General features: G+C 41.6%; 1 protein-coding gene across 2 annotated transcripts; it reads left to right on the top strand.

Annotated features, from left to right (window-relative positions):
* Positions 1-5: 5 nt before the first annotated feature.
* Positions 6-27,981, top strand: smurf1 (SMAD specific E3 ubiquitin protein ligase 1). Of its 2 annotated transcripts, none has more exons than XM_036566725.1 (18): positions 6-272; positions 17,983-18,021; positions 18,997-19,105; positions 19,456-19,589; positions 19,724-19,789; positions 19,905-19,980; positions 20,152-20,390; positions 20,811-20,895; positions 21,188-21,334; positions 21,655-21,856; positions 22,006-22,109; positions 22,815-22,929; positions 23,129-23,307; positions 23,593-23,730; positions 24,030-24,150; positions 24,301-24,502; positions 25,202-25,277; positions 25,386-27,981. In XM_036566725.1, the coding sequence occupies exons 1-18, from the start codon at positions 218-220 to the stop codon at positions 25,483-25,485; spliced, it is 2,187 nt and encodes a 728-aa protein (XP_036422618.1). In that variant the 5' UTR covers positions 6-217; the 3' UTR covers positions 25,486-27,981. The 2 variants fall into 2 exon arrangements, with proteins under 2 accessions (XP_036422618.1, XP_036422616.1); XM_036566723.1 differs by having other exon boundaries at positions 25,193-25,277.
* Positions 27,982-27,993: the final 12 nt, after the last annotated feature.

The following is a 27,993-nucleotide window of genomic DNA, read 5'->3' as shown; positions in this document are numbered from 1 at the left end:
TCAGGACGCTGTCGAGCTCGAAAATGTTAGCGTATGTAGTTAAATCTGGAGCCGACGGAGGGATTTGCTAGACGGAAATAATATAATTTTTCCGTTTAGAAACGCCCGTATAAACCTAACGTTGCTGGAGTGCGGTTTTTAAACACCGAGCCTGGCTTTGGGTTTAGCGCCTGGGGACTCTCCTGAGAGAAAGTTGGTTCGATATTTGTGAGGAGTGATGTCGAATCCCGGGACTCGGAGGAACGGGTCAAGCATTAAAATCAGACTGACAGGTAAAAACTCAACGCTTACACGCCCTGAAATATAACGAGTAACAGTGTTTCTGTGATACCCCCTTTTGGCACTTGTCGATTTATGCAGGGGGGTTTAATTTTACTGGCTGTATTGTTGAGTAAGGTTTCTCGGCTCTTAATATGTGGAGCTCTAACATGCTCAGCTAGCCGCTAATGCGGGCTAGCAGGCAGGCTGAGTCCGGCAGAGACAGTTATGTATCCGCTAACGTTAGTGTTAGCTTAGCCACGGAGGAGTAATCAGTAGACTAACATTCGGTCGATGAGTAACATCACAAAAAGTCATTTGGCAGTTATGTAGTTTGCGGGTATATGTGAAGCATTTGGTTAGCTGTGTTAATTACTGTGGTGTGATAGTTTGTGAAATTGCCAGCATGTCTTGAAAAATGGTGTTTTAGCTCTTTTTAGCTAAGCTGGCTAGCAGTTAGGGTGAGCCCTTTGGCTTGAGTATTACACGTTATAAATGGTAAAGGTGAAAAACTGTTCATGTATATTTTATGATGCCCGTAATTTACTTGATTACTATGTTGGCTGTATATTAACTTGTCAATGCGCTCACAAAAGATCTATCCAAACTTTGTGTTCCTAAGTGATGGGTCTAGTGGAACACCGCTCGCGTTTTAATAGTGTTCATTAATCCAGTGTAACGCACAGTAAGGACATGACGGGGTTATTGCCAGATTAAGATCAGTGGAAGCTGTGGCTTCTGTTCTCTAGATTAGTTATAACAGTTTCCTCAAGGCCATATGAGCGTCTTATTGTCTTAGGGTTCGTCTTTTTTCCACAGAATCTTCCTTTTGTGTCTCTTTTATTTTAACTAAGTTTATCAGAAAAACAAGTTACTGAAAGACCAGAGTCTTAGTGATCCTTTTGAGTTAAAAACGAAGATATAGGGCCAATGGATGTTTCAAACTTTTTTGCCTGAGTTTTAAAGCTTTACTTGTCTAACTGCTTTTTGTAGTATTATCAGTGTCAGTGTGTTTTATTTTTAAACAAAATGATTTATTTGTTAATTATTTGCTTTGAAAAACAAAGTGTGTGCTTGAATTTCAATGAACACATGAGCCTTGTTTTGAAGCACAATTATTTTGTTGCCCAACATGAAGACCATTGTATTCACAGTGCTTGCGGAGTACAAAAGTGCTTTGTTTCATCGCTAACAGTAGCGGCCTGCATGCAGGTTTGAAGAAGATGGTGGCATCTTGGACATCTTAGTGTTCTGTTGTGTTAGAGTCTGCCCTCGTATTTTAAAGGAATTGTTCAGCGAAAAAATCTCATTTACCCAAATTTAACCCCAACATAGTCAGCTGGTGAAGATTTGTTTGGTATCCAAAGTTTGCTTTCTTTTTGAGCTTTGAACTAAAAGCTATGAGACTTATGTAGCTTAAAGGTAAATGAGGTATGTGTCTTTTTTGGGTGATGGACTTTTTTGGAGGCTGTATTAGCCTCATAGCTCCATTGCAGAACTTGATCAATTTCATGTAGAGGAACAATTATGTAAATTTGATTTTAAACCTTTCTTTTAATTTAAAACCATCCCAGTTTTGTGAAAGAGTGTGTTCCTCTGTGTTGGCGTTCTCATTTCGACTCATTTTAAGGGCAAATATTTAGTCAGTGTGTCTTAACAGGCCAATACCTGGTAGTTGTTTGTCCATGTTATGGCTTTACGCTGTCCCACAGTGTTGACATTTAACACCTTTTGCAACTTTTGTCTTCTACCTCCCCCTCACCTAACTTCAGCCTGGGAAATTGTGAATGTATTGTTCTGCTTTTCTTCATCAATGAGGGGTCATAGAAGGGGGGATAGACCACTGTAGATTGTGAAGCACAGTGCTGTGCCCAAGACACATTCCTTCACAAAAGGGGAGATGGTGGGAAGATTGAATTATAGTGTTTTCTGAATTCCTGTCCCTCACTGACACAGAGTGTCTGTTTTTTGATACTGTATGGGAATTCAATTTTACAGTTGCTGACTAGGATGGGAAAATGCAGTGCCTTCAAGTGCAGCAGTATTTTGGATAGGTGTTGCATGAAGAAAAAAGACATTTCCCCTGCTTTTGGAATCCTGGCTGAATTGCCTGAATTCCTTGGACTGTAGAGTGGATTTTATAGTTCTGTTTCTCTGCTGTGTTTATGTCAGCTTGGTTTTTCCAGCAACAGGAAGTGTCAGATTATTATTTTGCATTTATATGCATATTTTTACTGCCAGTCACACAGTGAACATAAATTGTTTGTGAAAGGTTTACTGAAATTAAGAAGAAACACGTCCAGGTCGGTAAACCTCGTTCACAAAAGAACACCTGAGTTGATTTGAACGGGATTGGTGGCCACAGCCTTTTCTGTGAAAACATGTGGCCCAGAGCCTGAGGCAGCTGTGAGTAATTTCATTACGACTAAAAAGGAAATCCTGAAAAAATCCCTCATTCTATTCAGTTTCCCTCCTTTTGCGAAACTCTTGTACTTCATTCCTGAAACAAACAGCCATGACAGCATTTTGGTGATCCGAGAGGTCAATATTGTGAAGTGCTGTTTCTCTCTTTATTGTTGATATTTCTTTGTAAAGGCATTTTCTTTTTCATGTTTTCTGCTGCGCCCTGGAGTGGGTTTCAGCCCTGGGGATTGGGGATTAATGGGGCGGTTTCACAGTTATTGTTGTGTTAATGTACAAGATGGCCTGGATGCAGCTATGCGAGAATGTAAAGCCATAGTTACCAAAACATTCTTAAGTTCTTAAATATTCCTCTCTCTCTCTCTCTCTCTCTCTCTCTCTCTCTCTCTCTCTCTCTCTCTGTCTCTTCCCCCACCTCAGACTCACACACACAACAAGGAAGTACAGTAAGCTCTTAATCACTCAAACTTGAGAGGGATAAAGCACTGTGGCTTGCTTGTCACTGCTAAACAGCTGTGTTTACCTTAATGTGCTAGCCAGATGCGGGCGTCTGTGACCTAGACCTATAAAGTTGCCACAACAGTTAGAAGCTGTTTTTCAACCCTCTGATTAATGACACATGGGCGGTCACAAACAGTATGTTTTCAGAAATTATATTGGGTGTATAGAATCACTTTAAATGCACATTTTTCTGGATAACTGCTATCAGTCAAGTTATTTACGTTAGTCATTTGTCACAAAAAGTGGCAACAAAGTCTGGTTCATTTTTTCTGTATAAAGACTAGGACAGTTAATCAAACTAAGGCACTCTTAAATTGAAACTAATGCTGACGTATCACACTTGTTTGTTGTGGCCTACTAAATATAGTCTTATGTTTGATGAGAAAGGGAAGAAAGGGTGACTAACCATGTGGCATCCACATGTTATGTGTGTGTATGTTAATAATTATCACGCTCTGTAGACTATCTTCTTTTTAAAAGGTAAATGGGATTGGACTGTTGTTTGGAATGTTTGCAGGGCACTCGGAGTGCCAAGAAGTGTTAAATCTGACCTGTGCCTTCAGTTTTTGGGCAGTTTTGCAAGAGGAATTTGCCTGCATTGAATTCATCACCTTAACATTAACCACCTGTCTTGAGCACAGTCCTGAATTGATGAGTGCAATCGATTGTCAGTACCCGATTTTGTTGTCCGTTTGCCCTCTTGAGTATCTCTTCTCATCTCTAGGCCTACTCATTTTCAGTTTCTTTGATAGGATGTTTGAACCTGTTTTAAAACCTCTCCTTCAGTGCTGTCTGAGGTGTCTCAAAACAGACTTCTACGCCTCAGCAGTCTGACTCACCCTGACAATGTTGGAACGGTAAACATTTCGGCCACAAATGGTCGTAAATAATTTCCCAGGTTGACCTGTTAAATGGTCTGCTTGAAGCCATGGGCTGTTTTTATGGTAGATGCTATGAATAATTTATAAAACCTTTGATTTTCACATATGCCACCAGGGATGATTGGGGCAGTAATGGAAAAATAGCCCTTCAGAGCTGTTTCCACACCACATTGCCAGGTTGGTTGGTTCAGTTTTGGAACTTGTTGCTGAATGCTGGGCAAACCGGCAATTAAACTTGCATTAGTATTTTTAGGCAGTTTTTTTTCAGTTGTTTTTGTTTTGGCTGATTACGCTAAAATTTTACTGACCATCTCATCTATAATTTGTCTTTTTGTTCTTTGGGTCTGTATTACAGTGTTAAAGGCATAGGTTGTTGTGATCCTTTGTTATTGCATGTGTGTGTTTGCCTTTTGTGGACTGATCCAGGCTCAGATTAAGCTTAGTATGAAAAGCTGTGAAATGACAAAGGCAAGGCATGTGCCAGGTTCCAGGAAGGAACACAGCAACTAGGTAAGTGGTGGTAAGAAATAGGCTTACTGTGCCTGTGAGGCTGTTTTAGCACGGAAGGGTGGAGGGCTGGGGAATCCTGCTTATTCAGTAAGGAGCAAAGCACGAGTCTACTCTAAACCCCGTCAGTGCTCTCATCACATGCGGCCTGGTTGCCTCCGTTTCTCTCTGTCCCGTTCTCTGTTGCTCATTCAGTCGCTCGCCCCATCCCACACACGGATAGGTCAGGTTCTAGGGAGCGCGTTCATGTTCATGACTGTGTAGGCATTCAGAGCATGCGGCCCCTCTGACATTCCTCTGTGTGATGTTTAGTCCAGCTGGGGGTGGGTCGTGGGGTTGCTGTTAATTATGCAGTCCTCAGTGACTGTCTGCTGCACCACGCTCCGTAAACTGACACTATTGATCAGACCTAGGCTGTTACCCAGCCTGTGTAAATAGATGCTTCTTTGGATTTGGACAACAGGAGGTTTCGGAGGCGATACAGGAGGTATGGATAGTAAATGTATCGATTAAGAAGTGTGGCGAAAAGTGGTTGGTCGTCTGTTCAGCGCAATGTGAATTATCAGTCCTATCCTTTAACAGATGATATGCATTTTAAGACTATTGCCAACTGTTCCCAACTGTGCCCGTCCACAAGACAATATTGAACTAGTGAAATATGCTCACATATGGGCACAGTTCTCTGTAGGTACATGGGTTAAAGTCAAATAAACAATCTACCAATTAATTTGATAATTAATTAGGGGGGTGGAAGATAAACTCAAACTCAAGCAAATTTTGGCAGGACAAATTCAGTTTTCTAGATATTACAGCCATATAATTTAGGTAAAATGCTAGACTGCCAATTAGTACTAAACTAAAATAGTTTCATTTTTTAGTATATGCATATTTTTAATATTTATTTTTTTATTTATTTTCAACCAGTTACAACTCACGAGTGAAAAAAGTGGCAGGAGTGTATTTTGTACATGCTTCTGGTAGTATGACACTTGCTGTGTGCTTTCATTTTGTGTTTAGATGAAATGTGTCTATGGCAAATAATGTCGAAATAATGGCGCTGCAGATATTACAGGTTTTGATAATCAACTGTAAAATCGTTTTCACTGCAGACATTTAGAACTCTTTGTTAACGTTTGAAAGCATACCTCAGTTTTGCAGGTTGTGGGTAATGCCTGTTTGTCACCTCTACAACAGTGGGATAAGTTGGATGCAATAAAACAAGAAACAAAGGATCTGAATTTGATTGTGCTTAATATAACTGTTACCTGATCTGTTGAAATGCCTAATTGACATCCAATCTTGATACTTTGGATTGGTTTGGGACATCCCTATACATCATCATCGTTCAGATTGTTATCGGGTTAGTTACTGCTGATTTAGGTAAAATGTCATCAAATATTTTTTAGAACTGAGTAATCAAGTTTAATTATTGTGATGGTTGCGATATGAACACACCATGAAAAGAAGTGATTATCATGCAAAGCTCTTTTAATAGTAAGTGTGTGCTCACAGTTTATTGTGTTTTAGTGTAGCTCTGGTGCTGTTGTGTGTAAGCATATTGTACTTTTGTCAGGGTTTTGGAGTGCCACTCTTCAGTAGATTAATGTCTCTGCGGTGCACTGTTGAGAGCAGGGCTGAGAACAGCATACAGAAGCTGCTGAAATCAGTCCATCTCTCTGTCTGCATTACAGTTCTTAGCCAGCATCAGCTGATGTCTGGATCTGAGTGTTATTACTCACTTATCATGTAGTGGCTGAAATCACCTCACTTTGGAATCATTACATCTTTATTTTGCCGCAATTCTGCAGTCATGCCAAATAAACCGCACCAGATGTGTTTCTTTGACTGTGTCTAGTTCTGTCCCCTGCAGCCCTGTGTGTAGTGTTCTGTTTGTGTTATAGGCAGCAACCAAATGAGAAAAGTGCAGTCAGCTGGTTCGACCACTACTGTGTTGACTTTTGTAAAGCATTCTGAAAGATACCCGTGTTGATCTACATGGTAAGCTGCAGACACTACTGTGGGGCCTCCAGACAGGATGAAGTGCTCATGTGGAGATTTCAGCCTCTCTCAGCAGCCTGGCTGGCTCCCACCCCGTACACCTCATCTGGATTTAGGTTACTGCCCAGCGCCCAGAGGTCAGCCGCCCTCCTCCCCGCACCACCCCCTCCCTCATTAGGACACACACAGCGCATTAGGCTGCATTCCTCCCCCGCTGTTGTAAACAAGAAAAGCTGTGTGCCGGGATTTTGCACTCACTCAGATTTCCCAACTTACTTTTGTTTCAGTTCAGTGTTTCATATTCGCAAACTTGACAGAAAACTAGGCCAGTTTGATCCCCCCCGCCTTCACTCTCTCTGTCAGTACTGTCTTATCTCCTGTCATCACTGCCCAGAGCAGATCTTCATCTGGGTCGTGTGCTTTGAGTAGTCTTCACTGTAATAAGTGGCCTTCCCATATTGTCATGAACACAAGCTGCTGAAGGGCATATTTCACTGGACCAACAGATATGGCAGATTTTCAGCTTGTGTTAATTCCTGCAAGTCCCCGTCTTGTTTATTGTCGGCATTCTGGAACTAATTAGCTTACTCAAAGCGCCCAGTCCAAGACAGCCTTACTAAAGGCCACTTTAGGGAATGTTGTTTGGACAGGTAATAATGATCATTTAACTACGTCTCGTATCTGAACATCAGTGAATGTATGTCAGCCAAACAGTTACCAGTACAAATAGGCATGTGTGTGTTCATCCTCTGGTTGCTGTAAGACCGCGGCATGTCCGTGTGGAGCTCAGCCCTGTGATTAATGTGCAGCGCACTGGACTCAGAATGTCCTTCTCCACTAACACTGTCTGACTAAACGCATTGCAATGGCATGAGCCTTCTGCTGTAGTTCTTTTGCATTGTGCAGTTTTCCACTTCCGTCTGTTCACCCTCAAGGTGTGTCTCAGGTTTCCCTTGTCTTTTGTGGTTTACTACTAGCGCCCCGGCTGGGTGACTCAATGCTGGGGAAGTCTGCCTGGCCGCAGCTCTTCCGGGGGAAGCTCGCAGTGCACTCACAGTGGGCTGACTGACCCACTGTTTCTCAGCCTGAGGAAATGTCATGTCCAGTCATGCACGCATGGACGTGCGGCGCTCTTAAATAGCTTCCCGACTGACAACGCTCATTTGCGCGCTGCTGGATGGGAATGTATTTTTAAAAAAGCCCGCAGCGCCTTTGCTGCCTTGGCGACCTTACAAAATGGCTCCCTTTAGTGTAATCTGCATGGCTCCACTCGAAGGATTTTCAAGAGAGAGAGGTGGAGGAAGAAATGAGGGAGGAGGGCAGAAGATAACTCTGCGAAAAGCTCATGGATATTTCATTGGTGCTGGGGGGCCTAGCGGCTTGTGTTTCAGCCCCTGCATTTGACAGGGCTTAAAACGACTGTGTGGGATCCGGCCCGTCTCATATCCGCATAGCCTTCCTGCTGCTGTAACTCAAACCTAGGCTGTATTTGAGGGACTGGGGTACATGTGAGTAAGAGAGTGTCTCTGGTTCTGACAGAGATAGCAGAAGAGCAGAGCGGATGAGGCCCAGTTGAGCAGGTAGCTCTCCCCAACCACTGGCCATTGCTCCGTTTGGCCTTGTCGTTCATGTACGGCAATAGTTGACTGATAAGGTTGCAGAAGCCAGCGCTAGAGGAATAGGGAGATTATTCTCTCTGCCCAGCCGGTAGACCTGCCTTATCTCTCCTCCCTCTGCACAGATAGACTCAAAGGCACAGCTGTTCTAACTGCTGCTATGCTTGTATTGATAAATCAGAGTGGTTAAGGGGCTTTGACTTATCCCTGTGTTGAAATTCCTTTTTTTTTCCTTGCAACCATGTAGTCTTTTAACCCACTTTTCATACTTACCATATAAAATGCTTATCTTCAAATGTACATTTCCAGTGGATATCCTAGATCTTTTTTCATTGTATTTTTGATAAGAGTATCACTTTCACTTTGTTTACACCCTCTCATTAGTGAAGTACAGGGTGATTCAAAACGATTCATCTGATTTCAAAATGATTTTCACTTGTAAATCATTACAGAACAATGCAGTAAATTGTAAATGGTTTAAGTGAGCATAAAGTTTATTATGTAATTTTACAAGTGCTCAATATGACCTCCTCCAGCTGTACAGACAACATCAGCGCGATAGTCATATTCATCCCGTACTTAATTGAGCACATCGGGTGTCACTGCACTCACGGCTCTTTCAATGCGATTTCGGAAATCATAGTGTTTTTGAGAGTGGTGGCAGATAAACAGAATCCTTAACGTACCCCCACAAAAAAAGTCACACGAGGTGAGATCTGGTGATGCTGGTGAACGTTTTTTTGGAACTGTTGGTACCAACGACGAATGCTCTGAGCTGTTGATGGTTCACTGCCATACAGACAGTCAGAAACTCTATGATCCCCTAAGCTGTCAGTTAATAAACCAAGCCTGTTCTGTTTCACTAGAGCAGTGGTCACCAACCCTCCTGCTGGAGATCTACTTTCCTGCAGAGTTTAGTTCCAACCTGCATCGAACATGCTCCCCCTCCCCTTACCTAACACTAATGCATCTGATCTAGCCAAACAAGGACTTTTGAAGAGGTTAATTAGTGAGCAGGCGTGGCAGAGTGTGGCTGGAAGGAGACTCTGCAGGATGATGGATCTCCAGGACCAGTGTTGTTGACTGCTGCCCTAGGAGAAATTGAGTTGTTTGACAAAGTTAGGGTACATGACCCTAAACTGGAATGGAAATCTTCTCAAAACCTCCCCCAGTGTCTGCCTGTAGCAGCATAGCTGCCCAGACACCACGTAGTGACTCTCAATAAAGATCAGCAGGCTAAATTTAGAGCAGGAGGCTGTAAGTTACCGTGAGGTGGTCGATGGATATGAGAGCTCATGAGTGGCCAGACTTCCAGCTGTGGCTGAACTGCTGTTTCTGAGCACTGGTTTCTACAGGCTAATCCAGCGTAATGAAATGGTTAAGTCTGATTTCCCATGCCTGATAACGCCATAGCAGACTGTTTGGGCTCCTCTCAAAAAGGCTTAATGAAAGCAGATGGGGAAGAATGTTTGGACAGCCCTGCAGGCCTCTGGACACATGATGGCCAAATAATACTCTGCTTTTCTCACATCTCACATGTGCATGTGCCGTGTGTGTGTGTGTGTGTGTGTGTGTGTGTGCGCGCGCGCGCATGTGTGTGTGTTTGCGTGCGAGTGTGTGCATTTGGGCGGCACTAACTTGGAACATGTTGTCCATGTTTGCTTTGCCATTTGCTCACCAAGAAGACAGGAGTAAAGCAACAAGAAGAGCTCTGTTTAAGGTCCCAGCTGCAGACTGTTCCGCCTGCCCTAAAAACTCGCTTGGAGGAATGTTGCCAGATGTTGGAGGGGTACTGGACAATATCTTGAGCGTCCCTGTTAGTAGACTTGATCTTTCCTTTTTTCCCCTTTTGCTTGAACTAGAGCTGCGTAATCATTTGAAATGTTCATACTGGTATCACAGTGTTACTTTGAATAAAGAGTAACACTGTGTTACTCAAAAAAAAGTAAATGAATTTGAGGTAAAATAATTTCTTTTAGATTATTTTGCGTGAGCTGTAACTTTTAGAAGCCTATACTCTTGAAGATGGTTCTTCAGGAGTTCTTTAGTAAAGATATGGTCCTGTATAGAACAGTGAGCACTGTTCATTGTTGCCAGTGGTTGCCACAAAGCATAAGAAAAGAAAATGTAAATTTCTTCTAGATTATGGAAGCATTTTCTCAAAGCAAAAAATGCAGCAAAGCACAATAATATACAATACACTCTGTAGTTGGGTTGTAATTAGATCTCGTCATCAGCCCAGAATCCCTCTGTTTTTATATCAGTCAGTGCTGATGCTGATGCCCATACACACGCATTTATAAAATGTAAAATCTGGAATTAGATCTACCTGGATTAGCATATTTACCAGGCTTGTGAGTTACCAGTTAAGGTGTGTGGCAGTGTGGTTTTGGAAAGTACAGCCAGACTTTCTACTGCTGATTTGTACCAGAGATGTTATAGGAGACCGGTCACTGGTTGAAATATAAAGAGGAAAGCGTGTAATGCTTGACATGTTGTCTATCATAAGAAAAAGAGCCAATCTGCTTACTGGTTACGAAAAAACACGTTTGTGCATTATTGAGTCAAATGCTACAAACTACTTATGAGGTTTTTGTCAAAATTTATCTGAGACTTCAAATATGTTTTTGCAACAGTAATTTGACCTTCAAGTTTATAGGTCTCTCCTCATTGAAATAGATAAGAGCCTGGATTGCCTGGAAATAACTGCTCAGCAGCGTTGCAAAGATGGCTGCCGAATGAACAGACTTTTTAATAAGCACTTAGTTTGTACTGACGCCACAATTTTGTGCTTCTTTTTCCTTGTTCTGCATGTCTGGAGGAGCCAATCAGTGGTGATATTAAAGTAATGGGGTTTGTTGAAATATTTTTGTTTGAAGCCAAGGATTTCATCAGCTCTATTTTCAGAACTTAGAAACTAGGAGTTGATTTCCTGCCAAATAAACAACACTTATGATGTATTTTATGTTTCGTCTAGAGCTCCAAATATGGGCAACAATTAGTAAAAGTTAGTAACTCAAGTCTGTGTTATTACCAAGTGTTTACATTTGGTGCCTTTTGGGCAACCCCAGCTTGTGCTGGACTGATTGAGCTTCTGATGCAAGTTGTATGAGCTGCCTCTTATAGAATCTGTGAGATGGGCTGGTTTTCTGACTCATTAGGTTATTTCACATAATGGGGAAAGTGTCAGAGAGGCAAATAGGAAGAATGTGAAAAATGCACCCCTTCCAGCAATATTGTTATTGATGTTTTGATTCTGACCTTTGGCATCTGTCTGACTGGCATCAACTCCAGAGATCTGACAGTCCTGACTGTCTGATAAAACCTCCCTCTTGTTGCAAAGTTTCTGCCGCCTTTGTTTCCATGGCTACAGATGTGGTAAGCGGCGTATGGGAGGCAGGGGTGACTTTTCTGCTCGAGTCTTTGAAATAGCAGGTATAAGGTTTTTTTTTTTTTCCCTGTTCATTTCTCCCTGGCTGCTTAACTGGAGGGCAGAGACAGAGCTTAATCATACGAGTGGACTTTGATCTCACACTCATTACTTATGCAGTGTGGCTCTTCCAGTTAATCCACTGGTTGCCTCAGTAACCGTTATTGGGTGTTGATGGACTGCCTGGTGGCCACAAGAGAGATGGAATGTGGAATCCTCTCTCTCACTGTCATGCATCCTTTCTCTCACTCTGTCATGTTCTCTCTCTCTCTCTCTCTCTCTCCCTCTCTCCCTCTCTCTCTCCTCTCATATATTTTTCTTACTTGTCTTCTCTCTCCTGCTTTCTCTCCCCCTGTTGATGCCCCCCAACCCCCGCTCTCCCACGCATGCTGTGATGAAGCTCAGGTCTAATGAGGTGTTCCCTACAGTGAGGGCTGTAAAAGGTGGGGGAGGTGAAGGTGTGTGGTGTCAAGCTCGCTGCAGCATCTACTGTGTTTTAGTTACTCTCTCCCCTCCCTCCATTTCCACAGTAAAACTGCTGTGGCATTTTTGCACCCAAACCCCCCCTCTAACCTTCCCCACCCCCCGAAGCGTTCATTGTCGGGTCATAAATTGGACTCAAGGCCAAGGCTTTGCATGGACCTTTCAATTAGCAGCTGCTGTTGTTGCATGATTAACATTCAGCAGTAGCTTGGCCTCCTAACACGGTCTAGCTCCTCATTTGAATCACAGATAGCACTTTCTCTCTTCATGGTTCTGTACAGCTGTAATGTCGAAAAGGCTAGGGGAAGAGGTGAGCCCTTGCTTTCCCAGTGCATTTTGCTTCCCCAGCCATGTAAGCTTTAGCAAAGGGGACTTGTGTGCCTGCCTTTGATATAAGCATGGGGCTCAGGCCTGAGGGAAGAGGTTTCTTCTATTCACCTTCTTGTTCAAAAAATGTTTTATGGCCCCACTCATCAGATGGGATGGTTTATACTGCACTGTGCAAAGACTAATGAGCAATAATTGTGCTATGTAGTATTTCTACACCAGAGTATGTGAGTGGATTGGACCGGCAGACATTTCTGCTCCTCACTCAAAGCGTTCTGTAATCACTCTGCTCCAACTCCATGCCAGGTTTTCTACTTCCTTCTTACTCATACCTCACTCTCACACGAGAAAACCCGCTCCGTGTCCGCTCCGTATGATTCATTCTTATGATATTTATTTTATGTCTCAGACGTATGGACAAGCCGCTGCACACTTAATTACATTAATTATATAGTTTGTGGCTGTTACTAAATGAAAAATGAGTTAAACATTCTGTGCTACACAGGTGTTCAGAAGGTATAGGCTTGAAATGATTGTCCAATCCCAAACCAGAAATTGGCCGGGGGTAAATAAATGCACATGCTTTTAACACGATCTTTATTATTGCACAGCTAAATGGATGACAGGAGACTAATTGTGTGTAATCTCTGTAGAACTTTGTTGCGGTAGGTTAGAATTTCCAGTATAGGTCTGCTAAACAGCTCTGCAGCGTCAGTGCTGTGTATGAATGGCCATTGCTTGCGAGCTGTTCCAGTCACACTGCTGCATCATTCACGTCACGCAGAGGTAGTCAGTGGGGGGGGGGTGAGAGAACTGTATTGCTCATTTTTACCTTCCATGCATGGAACAACATCTTAATTGAACCATAAACCCAGCCTGAGGACTTGATAACAATAACCTACTACAGTAGACTACATGTTACTTAAGAATGAAGATTGATTGTGGGGCTCCCTCAGCCTGATAAGGAGCACCCACTTAGTGTTGGCCTAGCAGCCTTATGGAACATGCTGTTACGCCAAGGATCGGTAAAATTGATAATGTCAATAATAAAAAAATAGTTGCCTACACATATTGTTATAGATTAGTTGGCTTGACGCCGCTTACAGTTCCCATCTGATGACACCTCACTTCCTTAAAAGAAAATACAGACAACAGACTCTACAGGGCCAAGTCCTGCAAAACCCCAAAAAGTAAAAAATGTGAAAGTTCACTTTTACATCATCTTGTAAATTGTGTTAAACTGATCTCATGTACCACAACAGCTGTCATACAGTAGCAGAAAACACACTGCATCTTTAGCAGAAGCTCAGCATGGTGAGTAACTATGCTACCAAACTGTAATCAAAAGCCAAAAATAGTGTGTCATTGTCTGATTTTCAGCCTGCTCTGTTTTGATTTAGTCAACAGAGAAGTAAACCACATTGGTTGAAGGAATAAGTTGTGTTTTGAAACGATTTGTCCAAATAGCATTGTAAACATATATTTCTTATTAGATTTATCATTAGAGGAAAAATTATTTGTTTATTTGTTCCTTTTATTGTTTTTAACATGGTACACACTCATTAAAATAGTGTTTTCATGAGCATTGATGATCTGTTGCTGATCCCTTGGATATAGTCCTTTTTTTTTGGTAAAGATGAGTTGGAGGATAGGGATGATGTTTTATGTTTGAAAGAGCACTATGCTGGGGAGAAATATAAGGAGAAAAAATGCTTGTATTGTTTTTGTTTTTTAGGTGTTAATTATTCACAAACTAATAAATGTACTTTCTTTTCAGACTGATTACTCTAACCCTAACCCAAAATGGATCAATTAATTGATTATGGAAATTGTTAAATGTAGCCCTAGTATCTAAACATCTGTGTAGTTTGCTACAGGACAAAATCCTTAAGTTGTGCAAGACTCTAAGTTTGGGTAAATTTAGCTTTCTTGCCTGCTTATGTATGTCTGTATGTATGTATTAATCAGTCATTCAGTCAATCAGAATCCTTTTACCCATGTTGCTGTTTTTCTAGTTTAGTGATTTATTTTATTTATATACCCCCCCACACACACACCTTGGTGTTGTGCCATACAGCACTACTCTGTTCAATTATTCAGCTCAGATAATCTGTGATCTTTGACCACTCTGTGATCATGGGCACACAGGGATTATGTTTTATGCATTTATGTCAAATATCCACTTATCCACTGCTAACAGATGTCCTTGCACAAACATACCAACTGGTGATCAATTCCTTGTCATCATTTAACACAAAACAGTTTTGTGGACACTGTTCTTTGAAACAACAGCTACTTATTTTCATAGTTTCAAGTTGCTTAAGGCACTCTTTTACAGTTCAACAGAGTCCATAGCATTGTGTAGAAGTTCTGTCATCTTGTTTAAACTCGCATGTAGTTACTAACAGATATGGTGCAACATGTAATCACAGTTGTGAATATGGGTTTCAGCAGATACCCTAAATTTAAGAACGATAAATAATCATGATGAAATTGAAACTACCGTATAGTGCAGAGGTGTCCAATCTCATCTGCAAAGGGCCGGTGTGGCTGCAGGTTTTCATTCTTGTCAAGCAGCAGCACACCTGATTCCACTTGTTTTAATCTGTTAGTCTGTCTTCAAATGGCTGTTCAGGTGTGCTCCTGCTTTGTTGGAATGAAAAGCTGCAGCCACTCTGGCCCTTTGCAGATAAGATTGCACACCCCAGAGTAGACCCAGAGACGTTATTTGTCCGTTGCATAGACTATTGGTTGTTAATCTAGCTGTTGATGTCACCAGGTGGGTGCATTATGTTCTTTCAGATGAATGACAGTGAATACAAAGGGGCTCAAAAAAAACCCCACCACAATACGTAACTCTATCTTTTGCCAACTAATGAAGACAGTGATATGTTGCGTTAAATTATTTGAGCCAGGGGTGAAGGGATGGCTAATTTGTGGGAAAGGGTAGCGTACAGTAATCAGCTGCTTCTTGTGTAAATGTTTTATTGGCTTGAAGTCTGCCGAGAGATCAGATGTGTGTGTGAACAGTCATATAGAGCAGTGCCCATTGCACCGTGAGTTTATATGACATCCATAAATTTGTAAAATGAGCTGGCGGCTGAGGAAGGTCCTTCACAGAAAGGACACTACTGATGTGTGTTTGTCCACCCACACAGTGACGAGGCCTTCACTGTCCACTGGAGCATTTCCTCGTAGTCAGCATTGTCATGGTACAGTGAGAAATACAGACGATTCTTCACTGTCCTGTGACACTCAGTCATGCACATGTGTTCTTCCTAATGTCTGCATTTTTTTATTTATTACACAGACTAGTAACAAGGCCTCAATTATTACGTAATCGCCCATTGCCCATTTATTTAAACTGACCAGTTGTTTTACAGTGAGTGTAAATTTGGTGCATTTTCATCTGTTAAGTTGAGGCAAATAAATGAATGAAAGGATATTTTCACACATTGTTTCAGACTTTGGCAAATGGAAAGTTTTTTTGTGACATTGTATTTTTTTCATTTGGTTCAGTTGGTTTCACACTGCAATGGCTAAAGTGCACCAAATTACATGTGTTTGCTAATTTCTTAGTTTATTTATTGGAGGTTTTGCAGGGATTCAATTTTTGTTGCTCTCACATTTGCTACCTTTTTGAGAAAAAAAAAAATGTACTTTGAAAGAAAACAACTATATCACAGTCAAAGCAATAACAAGCCTTGCTCGATAGCTGGTTCTTTATTATTAGTTTGTCAATTTCAATGTAACCAATCAGGTAACTGATACAAGATGTTTCACGATCTATGTGCCAAAATCAAAGGCATTGCTTTGCTGTTATTTTATTACTTGTCTGCAGTTGGCAGTAGTTTGTGCTACATAGCTTTATGAGCTTCTGATGAAATTGGCAGATTATGTGGACAGTACAGCACTGATGTGCTGCTAGAAGAAACGGAAAAAACGTGCTGATGCTGATTTCTCTCGTTCAGTGAAGTTAATCACAAAAATGAACTGAACCAGGGTTTCTTTGGAAGTGGACAGGACCCAACTTTGGCCACTGTAGGCTTTTACAGTAATAGTTGAATACAATGGAAAAAAAAATCTATAAGCAGTGTGGTTACTTCTGTGGTTATCGTGATCAGTAACCAATCAATCTATACTTTATATGTGCACACAATGTGCCAAAAATACCTTGTAAATACCTATTGTAATTATATTATTAATTGTAATATGTGTTTTGTAATTATCTCACTGCTTTTGTATCATGTTGTTTTATGTTTAATATGTTTTGTTTCTGTAAAACAGTAGAAATGTCCTCATACTTGTGACCAGCAGTGTCACGGCTTGACAAAACAGATCTCTTATTTTCAGTCTATTGTTTGATTACTGTTAATCTGTGTTGTCTGTTTCACTTGTGCTGGGACACAGTTAATAAGCAACTTTGCACAGTTGTTTCACAGTCGTTAACCTTATGATTAATTGGTATCGGGGAAACTCGGTCCTGATAATTTCTTTTTAGCATGTTCTTTCATTTCTTAGTGTACACCATTTATTTTTGATAAGTAAAGTTTCGCTGTACTGACCACACCTAATCTCACACCTGCCTAACACATGCTGGCACAAATCTTCTTTGTGGTCTGCACTGGCACTACTCAGTACAGTGAATTTAAACGATCTAAAAGCACTGTTTGACCAAATGTTCAATGACCTTTGATATTTTCCCTTTACGTGCTGCCAAGGGAAAAAACAGGAAAGGCCTCTTAGGCTGATAGCTTAAGTCTTAAGATATTCAGGGAGGGTTGCGGTAAAGAAATACAGACTGAGAGGGATGGTTCATTCTGTTCAGATGGGGTGCTGGGGTAGCCCTGAGGTCACTCTTGTGGGCTTCTAGGTGAATATGCCAACCTCTCCCAACAGTCTGAGGAAAGCAGCTTGCCTGGACATACTCCCTTAATGCCTGCACATATACAGAGAACACCATTTATATAACTAAACCATGAATTTCTCTTGTTTAGGCTAGGGCTGAGTATTATAACTTCACAGTACATTTATTTCAGCATAATTCTCATTGAAATGTAAACTGTCAGAATGGTTTGATGTGAAATGGTTAATTGTAGAGAAACAATGATTCTGATTTCTTAACAGTAGTGATGATAGGAACCAGGGTTCATGCGTCAGAGGCCTGCAGCACAAATGTAGCCATTTTATTTACTATCCAAAACCACCAGTGAGTCTACCCAAGTTTTATATGTAATGTTGATGATGGGAAAATAAAATGCTGGATGCTTTAAATATATTGCACTTTCAGATCTGAATAATTATCGGTTCCACTCGTGCATACACATGCCGTGTGGAAGTACATTCATGAATATTGATAGTCATCACTGTATCAATATGCATATCGCCACAATCTTATCCATGGTATATTGCCATATCTATATTTTGAACACAGCCCTAGCATGGGCCATGTTTTTACTTTAATGTTTATATACACAGTAGTGAAGTTTTCAGACATGTCATGACTAGAAAGCAGTGAGTGTTTAATTTAATGATGGATGACTTTCTGATTTTCTTTCAGTATTATGTGCCAAGAACCTAGCAAAGAAAGACTTCTTCCGTAAGTACTCATGCTTTCTTTCTCGTTTTGTTGTGTCTGTTCCACATAGTCCAATGTTTGCCACAGCTTTGTAGATGTTTGTTTTTCCTCTCAGATGCTCAGCAACAAAGTGTAGCTGAACGTTTGCGTTTCAACCCGAAGAGCCTCTTGCACACAGGCTTTTTTGACTGTATCGCATTTATTATCCCAGAATCTCCAAATGATGGGGAGCTTTCAGAACCACCCACGATTGGCTTCTTTATTCCATCAGCTGGGGAATTCACCTCCTCTTTCACTAGCTCCAAATCACATTCCACCCACAGATATTTGGACACGCAGCACTGGGCTTGAAACTTGCTGTACAGTCAGGGCTACACAGAGTAACAAGGCTGCTGTGAGTGACAGACATGACTGTCTGTCCCACTGCCCTGAACCATTCATGGCCCACATATTATGCTAATGACAGAAGTGTGAATGCGTCATATTCAGCCCACATCCATAGGGCTGGCTTTTCAAACCATTGCACTGAGCTCTGGCGTGACAGCGGCTAATCATTGATGGACTATGTGTAAAAGAGAGAGACGAAGTGTGACTACAGCAATGACAAATCTAAGAGTTCTATGCAGCGACTGTTTCTCAGCTCAGAGTTATTCCCTAAGAGGCAAGCTGAGTATTTTCCCAGCTCATAATTTATGCTTCTTTTGTATTCTCGCTGCACATCTGTATTAATTGGAGAGCTCTTGAGCACTTGACCTCTCTTGCTATGTATTCAGGGCATGAGGATTGCCTTATGAATGAGTGCAGTTCATGAATCAAGCTCTAAATCCAAGTCATAAAATGATGCAAAAGGCCCCAGGTGAATTTTCACGCAGTGACTTTGGAAAAGGGTGTGAGGGCGTTTCCTATTCTGCCGTGCTCCACTGCAATAGATTGCAATAGATAGTGGTTCTTTCGTCCTCAGATTTAATCCTTCCGCAACACTGGTTTCTCTTGCAGGGTTGCCTGACCCTTTTGCCAAAGTTGTTGTTGACGGCTCGGGTCAATGCCACTCCACAGACACAGTCAAGAGCACATTGGACCCCAAGTGGAACCAGCATTATGACTTGTAAGCATATTCCTGGCTTAAGTTTAAAATTTGCACTTGCAGTATCATTTTTTAAATCATCTTTCATCTAACCTGTTACAGTTGCCCTCGAGATTGTCCACTGTACAACACAAGACATACAATCACAGGAGTTGAAACTTTTAACTGTGCATTATATACAGCCACTCACATAGCTGTAACAAAATGCTGCATTTTTTAAAAGGGGGGAATTTTTTTCTTTGGGGTCAAATTAGAGCAAAGAAGCAAATGTGATTAATTGCGATTAACTACACAAAAAATCATCACAATTAATTATTCTGAACAGCCTTAATTATTATATTAAGAATTTTCTTCATTTGTGTGATTTTTAGATATATTGGGAAGACCGATTCCATCACTATTAGTGTGTGGAACCATAAGAAGATCCATAAGAAACAGGGGGCTGGCTTTCTAGGCTGTGTGAGGCTCCTGTCCAACGCCATCAGCAGACTCAAGGATACAGGCTGTGAGTGGTCTTCACACGACTCATATTTAGTAGTGCAGTAAAAGGGCCGCAATGAAGAAATATTAATCATTTGTCTTTCTAAATAACTTGAATGTTTTGAGGACTGACCTTTTGGATGTCTGTCATCTCAACAGACCAGCGTTTGGACTTATGCAAGCTGAACGCCTCCGACAGCGATGCTGTGCGAGGGCAGATAGTTGGTACGTAGCAATGAAACGTGGAACTGTCTTGGGGAATACCACCTTGCCTTCTGAAACACCATAAAGTCATAAATTGTCTCTCGACTAAATATCCTTTGCAATGTTCTGTTTTTAGTGAGCCTCCAGACCAGAGACAGGATTGGCAGTGGTGGGCCTGTGGTAGACTGTAGAGGACTTTTAGAAAATGAAGGGTGAGTGGGAGCTCTGCAGCAGAACGGTCCTTTTTTCTTCTGATGGATACACTTGATCAGCACTGCCCCCTGCTGGAAGGATTAGATTTATCTTCACTCACAAATCATATACTGACGGAGAGCCATGGTTTTTGGAGTATTTACACTTCACTGCTTATGTGTGCTTTTCAGGCCGGTCTTTGAGGACTCTGGACCTGGACGGCCTCTCAGCTGTTTCATGGAGGAGCCTCTGCCTTACACAGACCCCACGGGGGCTGCTGGGGGAGGTAGCTGCCGTGCACTGGAGTCGCCCAATCAGGAACAGAGGCTCCAAGCACAACGAATTAGAAACCAGGAGTCTAGAAGTCATGCACACACCCCACAGAACCGGCCGCATGGGCATCAGTCACCTGACCTGCCTGAGGGCTATGGTAAATGAGTCCTGAGTTTGTGCTCCTTACTTCGAAGAAGTTTTGTGTTCTTTTATCTTCCACCAGTGTAATTAAACTGGCTCCAGCTGCCTGTGCCACTGTGAGCTTGTTGAGAGGCGGCTGAGGTGAGGTGACTGAAGTGTGGATAGGCCAAACACATTCACCCTGCTGCCCTGCTTAAATTGCGTTGACCGTACAGGCACCATTAAGATTCTCGGGAGAGTAGCTAACAGCTGACCCCTCTGATGTGGCAGCATGACCCTTGTGCTGTGATCAGTGAACACAGAAGCTGTAATTAAGCCTCAGGCTGGGCACAAAGTATGACCTCTGTTAGCCTGGGCCTCAAGAGAACTGGCCCATCTATGATTTGCTGTCTTAACAGCCTGGGGATCATCTGCTCTCTTCTGTGCCCCTTTACAGAGCAGAGGACCACCGTGCAGGGCCAGGTTTATTTTCTACACACACAGACTGGCGTGAGCACTTGGCATGATCCCAGAATACCACGGTAGGTTTAAACCCCTCATGACCTTTTTCACTAAAGTAATCAGCCCATTTCTTCTCATTCAAACTTACAAGTTCATTATTGACCAACTAACATGATAATCAGTATTCTAACATGATGACCAGTGTTGTGTTGCACTCATTAATAAAACACTATAGGAATATCTGAACACAAAAGATACTAAGAAAAGACATGAAACGGTCAGGAAAAAACAAAATTGGAAAGTAAGGGGTCTAGTCCTATGCATATCTGTTGGTGTAAAACGGCATGGTGATCAGTCCCCTTGCCCCTGCAGGGATCTGAACAGTGTGAGCTGTGAGGAGCTGGGCCCTCTGCCGCCTGGCTGGGAGATCAGGAGCACAGTATCAGGAAGGATTTATTTTGTCGACCACAATAACAGAACCACACAATTCACAGACCCCAGATTACACCACATCATGAGGTAAACACACCACACAGGATTTACACTCGCGTGTTTTGTCTTTGTGCCTCTGCTCATAACACCTGATTACTGACCCCTTTTAATGATCCCTCATTAAATTATGTTTATAATTTGTTACAATCAGCACTCTCCCCTGAATAATTTGAGACCCAAATTAAGATAATGGCTTGCTCATGTTTGGGTTTGTTCATTTTGATTTACATTGTAGCAGTTCATTTTCATTGAGCTGTAGAAGTGAAAATTAACCCAGACGATATGTTAGACGTTCAAAATGTATTATTGATGTGCAGACTAACCAGTAATATGTGTTTGTATAACAGCCAGCACTCTCAGGTGAAGGAGTCAAGCCAGGCTCTGCCGGTGCAGATGGAAGTTCCCGTAGAAGAAGGTGAGGGAGAGTTGCCTGTGCGTTATGAGAGAGATCTGGTCCAAAAGCTCAAGGTGCTGCGCCACGAGCTCTCCCTGCAGCAGCCTCAGGCTGGGCATTGCCGCATAGAGGTATCACGAGAGGAGATCTTTGAGGTACAACATCGTTTTCTACATCACCACTAACTGAAGTCTACAGACGTTTACTTGGATTGCAACATTTTGGAGCTGCTTTGATTTCAATGTTTGTTTTGGTTGCCGGTTGATGTCACTTAAGTACATGCAATGTCCTGTGTGTCTCACAGGAGTCGTACAGGCAGATCATGAAGATGAGGCCCAAGGACCTGAAGAAGCGGCTGATGGTTAAATTCCGTGGAGAAGAGGGCTTGGATTACGGAGGAGTAGCAAGGTGAGACCCTGGATGGATCTCATATCTTTAATTGTGTCATAGTTTCCTTTCCTTGCATCGTTTCCTCATGTCTCAGCTTCTTAATCTGAGAACGTGAGGAAGAGATGCCAAATGTGTTTGACAAATGAGATTGTAACTTTCATCAGCTTTTACTGGGCTTGAAGAATCTGCAGATAATAACTCTAAAATCCTATTATCAACTGACTTTTCACATCAGTGTGCTTTATTTAAATTCAGATACATCAACAATTTAATTGACTAATGCATGTGTTTCCTCGCTCTGAAATGCCTTCTCTTTCTTCAAATCCTCCAGGCGCATTTAAAGAATTGGTATGTCCTTAAAGATGCCAGATTTCATTTGATTGCCAGGTCATGGGCTGAAGGACAGAGGAGGGAGGAATTGAGAAGACATCAATTAGAGTTTTGCGATCTAGCTTTAGTCTTGGCTTCCTCTTCTTCTTTTCCCTGCTTAATAGCTTCCCCTCAGGTTTCCTCCTTCAGACCCGTCAAACTAAATGAATTAAACAGTTTGGTTGTATCTTAGCCAAGCCTATCAAAGAAAAAGATAGAACATCCACAATGTTGCAGGTGCTCTGACATCTGTTCCCAGATGTGACAGGAGGGTTAGATTAATGAACTGTTGCATTGATCCCCAAATGCATTTGTAAGTGGTGTAACTTCTGTGTTTGAAATCTTGCTTCCCAGGGAGTGGCTGTACCTTCTTTGTCATGAGATGCTGAATCCATACTATGGCTTATTCCAGTACTCCACAGACAACATCTACACGCTGCAGATCAACCCAGACTCATCAATCAACCCTGTGAGTTACGTAACCTCCTTTGGCAGAGTTGTTATCCTGAACGTCACTGCCTCTTTGCAAATCACTCTTGTTTAGAAAAGGTTAAACAAATAAAGGGTCAACTCTGGTATTTCCAGCATTTGGAAGTCATGTGTCTCAGGCGGGTGACTGCAAGTCTGGTAAGACTGGGCCCTGTGCTAAGCCTTATGCTATGTTTTAGGACCACTTGTCTTACTTCCACTTTGTGGGACGGATCATGGGCCTGGCAGTGTTCCATGGGCACTACATTAATGGAGGTTTCACGCTGCCCTTCTACAAGCAGCTCTTGGGGAAGCCCATTCAACTGTCCGACCTGGAGACTGTGGACCCTGAGCTTCACAAAAGCCTCGTCTGGATCCTGTGAGTGACCTAGGATCATGTTGGTCTCTAACCATTTATTCATTTATTTAAATTTATTTATTTACACGTGTATTTGTTATTCAGAAAAAAACACCTTACACTATACGGTGTTATGTCATCATACTGTACATTTGGTGGCTCTGTTTTGAATAGAGTGTTTGTTAGATGCTTATTGGATGAGAGCATAGACTAGTTTGCAGCGTGTGTGAGGAATTAAAACCTGAATGACTTTGTTCTCAGGCTTTAAAGAAATACCTCAATGCCTATTTTTCTTTTATTATACAGAGAGAATGACATCACGTCTGTTCTGGATCATACGTTCTGCGTAGAACACAATGCTTTTGGCAAATTCCTGCAGCATGAACTGAAGCCCAATGGCAGAAACATCCCTGTCACCGAGGAGAATAAGAAAGAATATGTGAGGTATGGCAGAGATGCACCCATTGTGATCTAAGCTGCAGCTATAATTCTGCTCGTGTCTGTCTGTCTGAAGCATATCTACCAGCAGAGGGCAGCACTATGGGGGAGTTTGGCAGAGTATTCATGCTTTTTCCACTGTCAGCATGATTGAGTAATCCTGGACTTATAAGCTCCTGATAGGGTCTTTATTTGTAGGTGAGCAAATGCCAGATGTGAGCAATCTGTAAACTGTTCAAGGGCCTGGATTTACGGTTTGACTGTCTTTCTGCAGTGTTCTCATGATTTTCCAATGTTTTCTTTAGACTCTATGTGAACTGGAGGTTCATGCGGGGTATTGAGGCCCAGTTCCTTGCTCTGCAGAAAGGGTTCAATGAGCTCATCCCACAACACCTGCTCAAGCCTTTTGACAACAAGGAACTTGAGGTACAGAGTTACTTAAACACTGAAATAACGGTCTCTAATACTGGAATCTTTGACTTATTTTCACTTTTTCTGGCTGTAATAATTAGTATACTGTAGAGTTGGTCAGTCTTCAGCATGTTTCAGTTAATGCCTTGTGTGTGCCTTTTGCAGCTGATCATTGGAGGCCTAGGAAAGATCGATCTGAATGACTGGAAGGCAAACACGCGGCTGAAGCACTGCGTGGCTGACAGTAACATAGTGAAGTGGTTCTGGCAGGCCGTGGAGTCATTTGATGAGGAGAGAAGAGGAAGGTTGCTCCAGTTCGTCACCGGTTCAACACGTGTCCCTCTGCAAGGCTTCAAAGCACTGCAAGGTGGCTAAGAGATGAGCCATGCACACCCCTCACGCACCTAGTTATACCATTTCTTAACCCTTTACATGGCCCAAAGTTTTATGACATACTCCTAAAACCTAAGAATAGCTCAGCCAGTTTTTATTGACGTCCCTGTAGTTACTGAATAAAAAGTTTTGGTATGTAATAAGCCTGGAATTTGAAGGGGTTAAAGCACTAGACATGAAGTTCCTTTACATGAATTATGTGTAGATAATGACATTTTTTTTATATATCTATAAAACACACCATCTAGCAACTCCTGATATGAGCCAGTTTAAGATGCTTTTGTATTTATCAGTCTCTTTGAACATGAAAAGTGTCAAGTGGCATTTTCAGAAGCCCAAATGAATCAATATTGAAATCATGCTAAGTGTGGCTTTAAGGAACCCTTTATGACTTCCCTACACCACATTCTTTTATTAGATCTTTTATAAGACTTATTGATTTATTGGTTCTGTTGACAAATCGTCTTTTGTTTATTTTGAATAAAGTACTTTGCTCAGTTCATACAACATATTTTAGTGATATTGAACTTGTGAGCCTCAGAATGGTGTACATGTCTTTAACAGTCAGCGTTCCCTTTAGAATGAAAAATGATTCTTGAAGCTTAGTGGTACTTTACCTGTAATGAGACTGGGAACAGTGATAACTAGAATGTATCTTTGTAAGGTTCTACAGGTTCTGCAGGACCAAGACTCTTCACTATCCATTTGATCGATGCCAACACGGATAATTTGCCTAAAGCCCATACATGGTGAGTTAGCCAAATGATGGTGCTATTTATGCAGGTTGATAATAATTAAACATAGCATTTGAAGATGGGGTTGTTTTTGTAAATGTTCCAATTCTTCTTTCTCTCCAGCTTCAACCGCATCGACATCCCGCCTTATGAGTCTTACGAGAAGCTCTATGAGAAGCTCCTGACTGCCGTGGAGGAGACGTGTGGGTTTGCTGTGGAGTGAAATGCCTCGTCCAGCTCGCCAGCCAGCCAGCATTGACTAACCCACCTAACAGCCCCTTCTAGACCTCTCATTCTCCCCTACTCTCCCCCGGGGTTGACAGACTGGTGCCTCCCTGCAGGCTTGAGCGTCACCCGCCAGCCCCTCTCTCAGGAGCACAGAGAGGGGAGCCACTACCCAGGGGCAGGAACTTGCACACATGCACAGCCTGGGTTACTCCCACACAACCTTCAGGCTACTCTAGGTCTATTTATTCTTGGTTCTTGTTGTGAAACGCAAGTTTTTATTTGCATTATTATAATCACAGGTACCAGAAAAAAGAGAGATCAGATCAATGTCCTTTTTTGTCATCTCTCTAAAATCCAGCCTTTTTTTGGTCACTGAAACTGTGGAACATAGTCTTAAGTCTGATTAATTTGAATTTGTACCGCTTAGTTGCAATAATGTGATCCTCTCTGAGCCTGTGGTCTGAAGTAGAGGTCATATTTTAATTGTGGTGAAGATCTTAACCTTTACAGGAGACTCTAAAGGCAAAACCCAGTCTACCTAATATGTTTGTTTAAGGAACACATGGACTGGTTGTTTCATAAGTTGAAATGAATGATATCTACACACAGCATCCCTCACCCTTTTCTGTCCGAGTTCTATTATAGGATGACATTGTACATTTCAGTGGTATCCATTTCTTATGTTTTGTCATTTGTATTAGACATTTTAACTTGATTGCTTGTTGCTTGAAAGGTATTAATGAAAAGTTTTTCCCATCCATACGATCAAGGCCACAAAAGCTTGGCAAGTCTTAGACCTTTTTGGGACCGTTTAATGAAATGGCTACACAGCGCAAGTGTGCGTGTCTCTACTTTCTCTAACAGAAGCACATCTGTTACGGCTCACAGACCACGTACAGGCTAAAGAGGGACAGAAAGCCCTTGGAAATTCCGATGTCAGCATTATCCAGAATAAGCCAGTATTCTCAATGACATGTTTTAATCTTTTAAACTTCTAATCTTTTTGCATGTTGCACAAATTTTTTTTTCTTCTTTTTAGTGTTTTTATTTTGCTGACCTTTTTGTCTGAACAACAAATGGCTCCCTTTGAGAGGTGGTTTTGAGTGATGCCATGTATCAAGTAGTCCATCAGGTTCTAAAAACACACTTTTTTCATCAGTTTCCATCAGTTTCCTTTTACCAGATTTATCCCGCAGATCTAAAGCAGACTACTAGCCGTAGTGCATATTCCATTGCATGGGAGATTTATGAAAAATATGTTTTTTGGAATCATGAATGTTTCTAAGAAGCTCTTATTGTCCTCAAGTTTAATTGGACAATGCTGATTTGTTTTTATTTGTTGACTTAGCATTAACTGTTTGTACCACGTGTACCGCCTGCATTTGTACATGAGTGCTTTCACTCACATTCACCGCAAGACTGTTATTCATGTGTCTCTGTCACTGAAACCACTTTTTTAAAACTAACATTTTTTCTATGGCACTTTCACTAGCACATACAGTAAAGTCATCCCTCATTTTCATTCCGAGCAGCGTGACTTGTTCTCCCCTGTAGGAAATTAAAAAGCTAAAGACTTGGACGGCAGTGCTTTAAATCCCTGTTCAGCTGGGGTGATCCTCTCCGTTTTACGTCTCTTCTCTAGTGTTTGGCTTCAGGCACGTTACGTTTAGGTCTTGGCATACGGATTTAACAGAGCAGTGAGGTGTCTAGGATTTCATTATGTAGTGCTTGATGTGCATGGCACCAGATTATTATTCGTAAAATTGACAAAAAATGAGCCAATTTTTAGTTTTAAGTGTTCTGCAACCACTTGATCCTAAACTAATTATTTATTACTATGTAATGTCCTTTTAAGTATTGCTGCTATTATCATTATTCCCTGTTTTTCAGAAAAGGCCAATTTTCTTGTGAAAGCTGTACACTACTCTCTTTTTATTTTATGTATGAATCAAAGTATTTAAACCTGCTGCTAATTCAAAGAAGCCTGTCCCTTGGCCTGGATTGAGTTAGCTTTGATGTAGGCTGGACCCCGGTGGTCATGTTCATATTTGTGATATATGCAATAAAATCTGACACCTTTATACTCTTGGTTCTGTCTTAACATGTCTTTATTTCTTACATGTAACAGATTGGACAGAGCTTAATTCTGACAGCGTTTGTGTGAACCGAGTCCTTTGTTTTTCCAGATGACTAGAGTGGTGATCTGTTATTAAACTCGGATAAACACAAAAGAGCTGGACATTTAATGTTGTGTAATAGTGGGAATGACTAGTGAGTTTGAGGATGAGTATGGACTTTGCCTGCAAGTTACATTTGTTTTTAAAAACAACTTTTCCAAATGATGTGACCAGTATCATTACTATGTACAATTATAAGGTCCTGAGTGTCATTGTTTATTGGATGCAAGAATAATGTAACTTACAATGTACTAAACATTTCTGAAAAGATTCCATGTAAATAAGATTATATTAAAGAAACTAAATTGAAAATACTTCTGCTCTCC

The sequence above is a fragment of the Colossoma macropomum genome, unplaced genomic scaffold, assembly GCF_904425465.1.
Source record: "Colossoma macropomum unplaced genomic scaffold, Colossoma_macropomum, whole genome shotgun sequence".
Classification (NCBI taxonomy): Eukaryota; Metazoa; Chordata; class Actinopteri; order Characiformes; family Serrasalmidae; genus Colossoma; species Colossoma macropomum.
The sequence above is the reverse complement of the archived record's forward strand: the minus strand, read 5'-3'. Positions and strand labels throughout refer to the sequence as shown.

Coding starts and splice junctions, on each gene's coding strand:
- smurf1 (XM_036566723.1), top strand. CDS start 218: ATGTCGAATCCCGGGACTCGGAGGAACGGGTCAAGCATTAAAATCAGA. Junction 273..17,982: donor CATTAAAATCAGACTGACAG/GTAAAAACTCAA, acceptor ATTTTCTTTCAG/TATTATGTGCCAAGAACCTA. Junction 19,590..19,723: donor CAGACTCAAGGATACAGGCT/GTGAGTGGTCTT, acceptor TCATCTCAACAG/ACCAGCGTTTGGACTTATGC.